Raw genomic sequence first — 11,902 nt, 5'->3', positions numbered from 1 at the left:
CGTGCGAGGAAAGGAAATTTATATAATATAGACATATAAAGCGTGAAGTGGTGTCTATTTTTTCTGTAACTGGTGTTGGCTGTCCCTTATTATTTCATCTTTGAATGGGTGATTTTTCTATTAAATAAATTTGTTTATTTTCACACCAAGGCAGTCCCTGGTGGGCAAACTGTGTAGAATGTGTGCGCCAAAGTCAGCAGATATTTGGGGGCAGATTGCCTACTCTTGGAACTGGGGGTTGGGGAGTCTAAGTGTCTGGTAGATGGATTTGGGGAAAAACTTAGGAATGGAAGGACTGGCAAGGGTCATACAATAAGTAACAACTAAGCTTGTGGAACCGAGGCTGAGAACTTTACGCTTGTGTGTGGCCTGCTGGTGTCAGGACTCTGGGCCATAGCAACACAGCATTACCCAGAGCTCCAAAGGAAGCACTGACAGAACTCCTGGAAAGCACCAATCAGAGAAAGTCATCCTGGGATACTTGAGTAGAATGCTGAATGCTTGTTTCGAAACACTGGTGTGCTATGTGGCAGCAATGATGTAAGACAAAACTACCTTACTCATGAGGTATTGATATCATGTAGCTGAACAGCTCATGCAACACTTGTTCCAAATCATTTAACACAAATATGAAAAACTATCACCACATTTCAAGAGCAGACATACCCTTATTTACAGTGACATGAATCAGGAGTAGCTGCTGAAGTCAGTGAAGTTCCATCAAGAGAGCATTGTTGCATCAGAAGAATCAGGTCATTGGATTTTAGTAGGACATTAGCACAGTTTAGTACCCAGCCTGTCTCCAGTTTTAACCATTACAGAATTCTAACTTGTAATCAGACCTCCCAGCACAGTGATTATTTCCACATAGGTGGCACTGAAGTGGACAGGTTTTGCAGCAGATGATTTTGCAGCTTAAGTTTACACTCCTGTAGTGATTCAGGCAACACAAAGTCAATTGAAAAATAATACACACTGCTGGCTGCCTTTTCTCAATTTATTTCATTACTCTTCTGGCAACTGTTTAGAGATTCCTGCGCTGGCATTTGCAATGTTTATGTGATTCTGAAATTGGATTTGCTTGGATAAAAGTTCATCTTGCGATTAAAGCACAGTGCTGAGAGGAGATCTGGCCTCCTGTGGAAACCTGGGCAAGTCACTGCCTCTTCGTGCCTCATATTCCACTTCTGTAAAACAGGGCCGATTTCCACTTCCTTCACACAGGTGTTACAAAACATTAAATCAGTACTTAAACAGTACTGTGAGATTCCTGAATGGAAGCATGTGTAAAGGAGCAAAGCGGCGGTAGCAAAATTACTTATCTCAAGATCTTACACCGTCGCTCTGAAAAGCAATTCACAATGTACTGTCCTAGGGCCAATCCAATCTACATCTGACTATCTGGCACCACTCCAGTTGATGGTGTCTTGGAGCATATTGGGGAAACACAAAATCAGTTTTGGAATGGGGAAAGGCCTTTACTGTTTAGCAGAAATTGCACTGTGGACAAAGGAGTAACACTGTAGCACTCGTGGATGATGATGGGAATCTCACCCCAAGGAACAAGCCTTGTGGGTGGAGGGATATGGACAGCCCTGCTCCCACAAACAAATCTTTACCGCTTTGTAAAACAAATTGATGTTTTGCAGCAGTTCAGAACATCAAATGAGGACATACGTTATCAGTCAGTGACACAGAAATGTCAAAGATATATTTTCCTTTTAAAAAATTATGAGAATTAACACGACTTAGCATGTCAATGTTCATTTCAAGTGCTTTTAGGATCACACTGCTATAGAAACACTTGCTTTTGTGAATTATTTGGGGGAAAATATGAAGTTCAGACAGTAATGAGTAACTTGTATAGTAAGAAAAAGGTCATCAATTTAATCAATCATTTACTTTAAGCAGGCAAGCAATTTGTAAACATTCAAAAGCGGCAGCATCCAAGTTACAAACAGTTTAAAAGAAAAAATTGAGATTAAGGGTTTTTTCTTTCAAAAAAATGAAAATCATCATTTAAAAAGCTACAAACACTGAACACTCAGTTCTATCTTCTCATCCTGCTAATAGTAGTTCTTACAAACATTCCTGTATTTCTAAAATTCATGATCTTACAATAAACTTGTACATTAGCATTTGCTGCTTGGAAGTCAGCTACTGTGGACTTCGACCTGCGTTTAAATCCCATTAGCAAAGGTAATGCTTGTGTCTTGATTCAATACATCTTTAACTTCTGAAGGCAAAGTGTCAAAGAGGTGATCTTCCACAACAAGTCCACTTTTCCTGAGGAGCCGACATTGTCCTAGCATAGCTGGCAGCCGATCTAAGCAGTTGCCCTTCAGTTCCAGATGAGTTAACTGCACGAGCTGACCGATTTTATCTGGGATCGAAGTAATACAGTTTTGCCCCAGACTCAAAGTCCTTAATTTCACACATTTAAACAACTGTTTTGGCAAAATATCCACTTTGTTTCCTGTGATATGCAAATGCTGCAAATTTTGAAGCAACCCAATTTCCACCGGAATCTCTGCAATTGAGTTGTAGCTTACATCTAAGCATCTGAGTTTCTGTAAACTGAACACTGCGGTTGGCAAGGATTCGAGTTTATTGTTGGAGAGATAAAGTGACTCCAAGTTCTTTACATGGCTAATGGAGGGAGGAATGTTGACTATTTTATTGTGCCACAACTTTAAGCAAGTAAGTCTTTTTAAATGCTGGAAGCTGATGACTTCTTCAATTGTGCGTATACTATTTGATTTTAAATCCAAATCCTGCAAATTAGTTAGACTGAAAATGGCATGTGGAATTCTCTCCAGTTCACAGTTCTGTAGTTCTAACTCAGCAACATTCATCATTTTCTTAAGGCAATTCAGTACCACAAGCTTGGTGCCATCATTGTGAATTACTAATTTGGTTAGATGAGGTGCCACATCTGTGATATTGGAGGGGACTTTGGTCAAATTGCTCTTCACATGGAGAATTTTAAGATGTCTTAATTCTCTGAGAGATTCGAGCCCTATCATCTTATTGTTTTCAGAATTCAAGTTGCCTATCAAGTATAACTCACGAAGATTTTTGAGCAAATACACCCAAGTAGGAATTTCTGCAACATCTGTGAACTTTACATGAAGGCATCTCAAGTTGTCACGGAGGAAACTGAAAGCAGTCTGCTCAACCTTTGCCGGGCAGTGGCATAGATGAAGCTCTTGAAGGTTGGTCATCTGGGAGATTTTGGCTGGGATTTTGGCTTCAGGAATTAGCTCAAGTCTCAGCACATCCAGGTCTGTTAAATCAAACACTGCATCAGGGACCCCTGATAACATGAAGAGATGCAGCTCTTGCTTATCCTGTGCATTGCGGGAGACATGCTGCCGAAGCTTTTCAAATGTCCACTCGTGGTTCAAACTGATTTCACGCAGTTTGTTTTCACTCACCTCTGACAAGAAGACACCAAATCGCTTGGAGTATAGCTGGTCGTATTGATCTACCATGTGCAAAAGAAATGCAAAATCGTTTTTGACATCAGGAATATCACTGAAGCTGCTTTCTTCTCTGACCTTCTCAAAGGAATATTCTTTTAAGGGTATTCTAAACAACCAGAAGAGTGTATACAGACAGACAAACCCATAAACACAAATGAGAGAAATATAGCTGATAAGCAGCTTTTTCAACATATAAGCCATATTGTGGGTGCACTCAAATTCCTTATAGCCGATCAAATGCTCCACTTTCGGCTTGCAGTTGTGCTCAAAACTAATCTCATTTACAAAGTTAGCTGTATAGCAAAGAATAAATATGAACTTGACAGTCTTGATGACTGTCTGGACAACATAGAGTTTATAAATTAAGTCACTGTCCTCCACATGGGCCCGGAATTTTCTAACTTTTTCAAACAGGGCTTTGGCTTGTTCTCCATCTTTTTTATCTAAAATAGTCATGCTAGGAACCTCAATAACTGGCTTTTCAGCTGAAAACTTAAAGCCAGACTTGGTTATCATGGGAGTACTAGCACTTGGGCTTCCTTCGTCACTGCTAGTGGAAACATGCTTTGGAAGGGACTGGGTACCTGTTAGTCTCTGCTTGTTCTCCTCAGAGTCCTCACATGCTGTTTCAGATAATGCTTTTGTAGTCCAAGGGGATTCAAAACACTTTCCTAATATAGATACAAAATGTTCAATTTTTGAGCATGTTTTGGGATATTTAAACCAAAAATTGCTACTGACCATTAAAATAATAGTATGTATGAGAGCAAGATAGGGAAAATACTTTGAATACCAAGGAAGAGCCAAATGATAACACATCTGGTTAATAAATACATATTGCTGATAATCCAAATTGGTTTTTCGGCCTAAAGAATCCTGTTTCTCATTCTTCAGTTCCTGATTTGATACAGTAGATTGCAACTGAGAATATGTAGCTCTGCTCAGCGGTATTTCTGGTGTTATGGCAGGTGCATTTTCAAAAGAAACTGTTCTCATTGCCGTTCCTTTATCTTGACCAGTGGTTGCTTCGAATCCTGGTGTATCATCAGCATTTCCTGATATGCCGGGCTGTGCTTCTGAATTGACAGCTGACTGCAATATTGGCAAGCAGACCACCTGATCTTTGGTCAGCTGCATAGTTCCAGCAAAGATGGCAACCATTAGCATGACAACAGCAAGATAATCCATAAACACATCCCACCATGGTTTCAGGATGCGATAAGTTGGCTGAATGTCATTAAGCGATGCAACTTCTGCCAGGGTAAACATTCCTGAAACAAAACAAAACAAAGAAGTTACTATAGTTTGTTGCCCACCGATTAGCTATAATTTTTCTTTTATTCAACAGCATAACATCACACAAAATATGAAACCTAATAAAGTTTTCCATTGGTCTTTGTGTTTTGTTGACTTGCATACTATTGTCCACCAACCCATAAAAAGGAAACAAGCAAGACAGGACCTTTTCAACTGCATATGTATAGTAGCCAGATGTCTTTAAGATCACAAAAACAACCAGAAAACTAAATTACTGTAAAATTATACTTAGAGAGAAACATCACAACACTACCAGACCTAAAGGTCTGCACTCCATGACAAATATCTGGATCACAATGTGTTGTAGTTGAAATATTTTAAAAACCTGAGGAGAAATACCTCGCAAAAATCAGTTTCGAAAAAAGTGACTGCACTGTGCACTTTGAACATGTGAAGCATTATACTGATGTCAATTTAAAAAAAATTAAAATTCAAAAAATAGAAAACATTTTGCTAAATGCCCTTCTCCATGCAATACTTTTACTACTTTTTAGAGCTCTTATAACAATGTCAAATCCTCTCATTTCCTATTCATTCAAATGAGCTAAAAAAATAATAAATTTCACATATTGGGTTAATCAAGTCCTTTAACTTAGGTACCACCACATCACATCTTAGCAATGTTGATGTTTCAATTATTATATACAAATTCTGTATTAAAAGACCTGCTTTATTTATTTATTTAGTTAGTTAGTTAGTTAGTTAGTTAGTTTTATTTATTTTGCAGTGAGGTAGTCACACTATTTAAAACACTTAGGCCGGGTCTACACTTGCCCCAACTTCTAAAGGGACATGTTAAACAGGGCAATGGGAGATTACTAATGAAGTGTTGCAGTGAATATGCAGCACTTCATCAGGCTAATTCTCCCCCCGTGGCAACTTCGAAGTGTCAAACTTCAAAGTGCCAGCATGTGTGTAGCCACAGGTACTTCAAAGTGCCTGCACTACTTTGAAGTGCCCTTACTCCTCAAAATTTTGAGGAGTAAAAGCAATTCGAAGTAGTGTGGACACATCAAAGTTCCCATGGCAACACGCACGCAAGCACTTCGAAGGTTGACACTTCGAAGTTGCCGCAGGGGAAGAATTAGCCTAAAGAAGTGCTGCATATTCACCGCAGCGCTTTATTAGTAATCTTCCATCACCCTAATTTACATGCCCCCATCAAAGTTGGGGGCAAGTGTAGACAAGCTCTTAATCTGCAAAACAAAACCTCTCCGTTAATGAAAACAAAAAGGTAAATATATGGAAACTAGTCTATATAACAAACCGGTCTGCAAGGCTTTTCCTTGTTGAATCTTAGTTTACTGCCTATAAAATAGATGTTTTCTATTATTATTACACAAACTGGAGTAGCAAATGGCGAGAAGGGGCAGGCAGGATACCAGGAAAATCCGAAGCGGATAAGGCTAGGGTGGAACAGCTGGATTAATTATTTTAACTTTGTGGCAGTTCAGGTCTGTGCAGAAGTACACCTCCATTCACTGTTACTTAGGGAGTACAATCACAGATGTACATGCGCAGTATGCGATCACGTGTTTATATCTACGTCACATTTCTTCCTGCATGCAAAGTAAGCTTGTTCAGGGCCTATAGCAGGACTGTGTTTTAAAGACAATGAATATTTGCAGGCCAAAGAGGGGAAATAACTTGCCTCTTGTTTACATTTGTGTGTAGAGCTCAGAAACTGGCCACATTCCATTTGGCCAACTTCCTTCACAGAGTTCACCTTTAGGCTGAGAACAAGTAGACTTTTCAGCCAAAGCCAGATTTTAGACAGAAAATTATAGGCACCTAAAAATAGGAGCCAAGATAGTGTTGTGGTCATCACATGGCTACTACCTGCAATATAGCCAAAATACAATAATCATTGTGCGGATCACCCATTATTGTGGGGAAATGAACAGGAGGCAGCTCTGACCAAGGCATTCTTCCATGATGATGATGACAGCATGTTCCTTTCTCCCCTTTCCCTCCCACTGCCACTTCCCTCCATCAAAATAAGCTGTGGGATCCACTCACAAACCTCATGTGTCCTTCAGTGCTCCATGAGAGTCTCATGGTCATTGGCTTAGAGACCCAATACCTCCCGATGGATACTGGCCTTCACTAACACCATCCACTCAATATGGCTCCACTGGAGCCATTCTACCTGGGAAGTCTGTGCCCACGATTACTTTGGGCATTCTGAAAGTGAACGGCCTCCAGAGTAACCAGAATACATCTCCAGGCTCACAAGGCCCTCTTCAGATGAAGTCAATGGCAAAACTCTTACTGTTGTGAATAGGAGCAGAAAGAGGCACTGCATGGTAGTAATTTGTATTTGTGTTGATCAGCATTTGATGATCCTTCCCACCCCTCAGGGTTGCGGTCACAACTGCAATGCCACCCAGTGCAAGAGGGGAAAAGAATAGTAACATTTTCCGCGCCCATACAGATCTATCAAAGGGGCCTCAAAATTAGACCTTTTATGTTCTCAGGTACTTTCTGCGAGGTCTGGTCTGCACTAGCGTTTTTATAAAATTTCTCTACCGAGTGATCGTAAAAGCGGTGGGACAGCTGGTGAGGACAGACCACTGACAGCTACTGATACTTTGACCATTGTTAACTAAACCTATGCTGAGTGTGGTCACATAATGCAGCAGTCAGAGAACTAACTGCCAGTCTAGTCTACTATTCCCACCATTGATGGTCATACGATAGCATTTCCCTCAAAAGACTTCCTTATGCAGACATCGGTTTACCATGCTACAAATGCTTTCATTCAGTCTACACTGGCAGAATCCATTTTCAATTAGGAGTAACCTGCTCCTTTAAAAACCACTGCCACCAAGGGCTTAATTTCAGAGTTTAGAAAGCCTTTGCTATGAAAACATTTGTATAAACAGTGGAAACTGGCCACTATCAGCAAGAGAATAGTCATCAAGTGGCCTGCAGGAGAAATGAGTGAAATAGAGAGAGAGCAAAAAATTCAGTAAGTTGTTTTTAAATAATCAATCACAGACTTTTGTCCTATGCACCAAATTATTTCAAAAGTTTCAGTCAATTTGATAGCTGCTGTAATTCTCTTACTGTGGGCTTCAGCCAACGTGATGGGACAAGAGCTTTTATTCAGCCCTCCAAACAGGTCTTTTTTTTTTTTTCCTCCAAGTTGCTGAAACTCACAGAACTGTTGTTTCAAAGGAACTTAGCAGTTATGAAACATAGAAACTACATTGTTTTACCCCCTATAAGTTCAGCATATCATAAAAAGCAGCACTCCGTTATATAAACTGAAAACAAGCATTCCTTCCTCCACCTCTAGACACTCCGCTAAAAAACAACAAAAAAAAAAAATCAACACACACAAGTCACATTCTGACAAGCTGCAAGTGAATTTGATATACTTCACAGTAAGCCTTCTGTCTCTTCAGCTTCAACCAACAGTTTCAACTATGGGTGAAACTGAACTTGTACATCAATGCTAATTTTCACATTCTGCTTATTGCAGACTTTGGAGACTTGAGATTAAAATGAAGTTAGGACAAGTTTCCCAATTTCCCCATCTTTTATGATTCTTACTAAAAAGGCAAGCTTTAATTACTTGCACAGTTTTAACTTTTTTTTCTCTATAGTCTAACACCCTCTCATAAGCTGCAAAGCAATTTCTTTCACAACCATTCTTCATCTTCATTTTGGAGGATAAAGTTTTAGTTTAATGGGAAGGTAGAAACTCAGTTTTTCCTGTAAATCTAAAAGCAGAAATATCACTCATTCTGATTTTCGGGAAAAAAATTGGGTATGTGGCTTAAAGTTACAAAACCAGTGCCCTTCCTGTTGAAGTTAATAGATGCTCTGTGCAAAGATTCAGGGCAACATATTCTGAAGGCCAGAATGTTGGAACACACATCATTCCATTCCTCTAGAAAGCCAAGAGCCACATTTCACGTGGTTAAAAGCCCACCCATATGTAGCCCTCGTAAGGCACTGAAAGGTAAATAGGCGTCCAGACTCCCAGTCAAAGCCGTGCTTTTTTGGCACAATAGTCCAGGACTGAAATTAAAAAGTCCTGGTTCCCAAAGAAGGGCGATCTTCAATTCCTGGAACAGAATATAGTGGGAAGACACTTATTTTAAGACAATGCCATTCATTTCAGCTTTGATGTAAAACCAGATGTGTCATTTATTGCTTTTACAACATGACAGCTTAATGCTACAAAAACAACAGGAATACACTATCAAAAAAAAAAAAAAGCAGTCATGTAGCACTATAAGGACTAACAAAATAATTTATTAGGTGATGAGCTTTTGTGGGACAGACCCAGTTCTGAAGAAAGCTGATCGCCTAATAAATTATTTTGTTAGTCTTTAAAGTGCTACGTGACTGCTGTTTTGTTTTGATAGAATACAGGCTAACTCAGCTCTCTCCCTGGTGCTATTCAGGAATACACTAGTAAGACATCTACAGAGAAAACGTTGCATTTGGATCCATAACCGCCTCCCCTCACCTAAGCCTTTCAACAAAATACTCATTGACTTGGCCAATCAACAGGAGTCAAGATGATCTAATTTTGTCTCCTTCGGGCATTATTTATCAGCATTGCCAAGTCCCAATTCAGAAAGCCATATAACACAAGAAAACTCTCTTCTTCAGATAAATTATGGTTAAACTCGATTAAGAACCTCAGTTTTGCTTTCATCACCTCCTAGAATCTTAGGAAGAACCTTCTAAAACCTGGCAGTGTGACTGCACCAATTTCCTTTTCATTGTGAAGGTGACCTGGAAATCTAGCATTGAAAAGAATTTATTCTATTACATAAACACATATGAGAGCAGTATGATGATTCTTAAAAGCTCCAACCCAATCTGCACCTGTCTTTCTACTGAAAAAGAAGATATTCTACAGAAAGTCTCACATTCTCCTAGATGTGACTTTAAAAGACCAAAGAAATCACTTGCAGTTAAAACAATCAGAGCACAAAGTGAACGACTGGCAACTGCATATGCACGGACAGACAGATACCACAATACTACTACTGATTTAAATTACAGGCTTTGCTAAATCAACTACTGTAACTGTTATTACATAAGTTGTGTTGCCTACCCAGTTAAATTCCCTTTAATTGGTTTTTGAAAAGTAAGTATTAGCACAGCCCCTGAGAGATGTGATTAACCGCTCAGGAATTTTGTTGACAAAACTCAGAAAGCAACTACTCACACAAACAACAAGTAGACATGTTGGCGGTATTTCTTACTGGGTTATAAATTAAATAGTTCTATTTGTAAATCAGATGAAGTTAAAATCTAAAGGAATCATTGGAAAAGAAAGTGGTATCTTGATTTGTCACACTTTACCTTTACATTTACTTATATCTTGTTGCTTCCTACATTCATTGATCAAAAATTCACCTGGCCGTCAATGTAATTCACAGATAGAGCTTGTAGAAACAGGAGTATCTGATAAACCATTCCATGCTTTCATTAATTTCAGATGGGGAAAAAAGCAAAAAAGACCACACTCATTTTGCTTCCAGCAGTTCCCAGAAACTCAGAAGAGACCACCTGTTTTTGTACTCATCTGAAACTGGAAAGATGACTTCACCAACGGCATTCACTGGAGCTCATCAAATATTTCTGCCAAAACATTTCCAACCAAAAAAAATGGCTATTTGAATGATTCCCCTCCATACACACAGGTAGTTCGCTCACCTCAGAGTGAATCTACACTTACCTGACAATCAACCATGCCACAGTCAATCTTCTGGAGTTCAATTTTGCCACATGTTAAGACACGGCAAAATCGATCTCTCTGGGCTCGGCCGTCAACCCTCTCGAGGGATGTCAGCGTGAGCCTGAAGATCACCAACCTACACTAGGTAAGAAAGCCAATTCTGATACATTGACTCTAGCTACACTAATAGCGTAGCTAGAATTGCATATCGGAAATTGACTTTATACCCTAGTGTAGATACAGCCTGAGAGAGAGAGAGACACACACAATTACTCTCTCTCTCACACACACACACACACACACACACACACACACACACACACACACACACACCACTCTCTACCTTCCCCTCACTTTTTGTTTCTGGACCAACCCTAGACATTCAACATCACCTTCAGATAAGTCAGATTAGTTCCACTATATTTATTCTTTGCTCAGTTCAGAGCCCTTCCATGGTTTTAATCACTGCACTGCAATTGTCTAGAGGTTTTCTGTCTGTTTCTGTGTTTAATCACCCCTACAGAAGATGGGGTGATTAAAAGCGAACACAACACAGTGGATGATGAGATTGATACTTGCTACAGCAGAAGGGATTACAGTTGTTCCACAGCTCCTCAGAGGTGGAACTGAGTGCCTTTCTTTTTCCCAAGAAACCTAATCCCAAGGGCCAGAGGGTTTCATCTTTTTAATCACCCTTGAAGGAAACTGGGAGAGATTATGAAGCATTATGGGATCCAGTGGCACCATCATACAGGTAATAAGTACCTCTATGCCCATTTTTACAAAACTTGAATTCTAGGGTTACTGAGTCTAGTGGAAGTTCAAATCTGGATGGAAGCAAAGTTCATGAAGTTTAATCCAGACAAAGGATAAATCTATGACAAGACTGAGATTCATTTCTGAGTAACAGAGGAGACTGTGGCTGGAACTTCAACTGGGTGTGATGTTTCACTGGGGCAATCTGATGAAGTGGATTTCTGCCCACAAAAGTTCATGCCTGAATAAATGTGTTAGTCTTCAAGGTGCCACAGGACTGCTCATTGTTTTTACCTGAGGGTGTAGCCCTTTGCTACCATGGTTTAAAGCAGGGGTCAGCAACCCCTGGCACATGTGCAAAGAACAAGGTGGGAGCTCAGCCCTGTCCCTCCTGAGATCATCAGGCATCACTCTGTTCCTGCAGGTGCACACCGTGGTGAGCAGAGCCACTGTGGGAGGGTCGGGATGTGCAAGCCCCACCCATGAACCAGTCGAGCTGTCAGGAGCATGGGGCTGGGCCCTTCAGGCCAAAGGCAGAGTGGGGGTGGAGCTGCTCCCCCTACTGCATGAGCCACCTCCTTCCCGTGCCATCTGTCCTCCTCTCCTCTGGGGAAGGGGACAGAACCCTCCACACCAC

At 40.2% G+C, this 11,902-nt stretch overlaps 1 protein-coding gene across 4 annotated transcripts in view; it reads right to left on the bottom strand.

Annotated features, from left to right (window-relative positions):
- Positions 1-1,624: 1,624 nt before the first annotated feature.
- LRRC8D (leucine rich repeat containing 8 VRAC subunit D) overlaps positions 1,625-11,902 on the bottom strand; it is a 73,848-nt gene continuing 63,570 nt past the window's right edge. For 3 of the 4 annotated variants that reach the window (XM_075002467.1, XM_075002468.1, XM_075002469.1), the window contains one exon: positions 1,625-4,756. In XM_075002467.1, coding sequence (XP_074858568.1) covers positions 2,181-4,754 — 2,574 coding nt within the window. In that variant the 5' untranslated portion in view covers positions 4,755-4,756 and the 3' untranslated portion in view covers positions 1,625-2,180. The remainder of the gene's footprint in view (positions 4,757-11,902) is intronic. The other variant, XM_075002470.1, reaches the window with a different exon arrangement.

The sequence above is a fragment of the Carettochelys insculpta genome, chromosome 9 (genome assembly GCF_033958435.1).
Source record: "Carettochelys insculpta isolate YL-2023 chromosome 9, ASM3395843v1, whole genome shotgun sequence".
Lineage (NCBI taxonomy): Eukaryota > Metazoa > Chordata > Testudines > Carettochelyidae > Carettochelys > Carettochelys insculpta.
The sequence above is the reverse complement of the archived record's forward strand: the minus strand, read 5'-3'. Positions and strand labels throughout refer to the sequence as shown.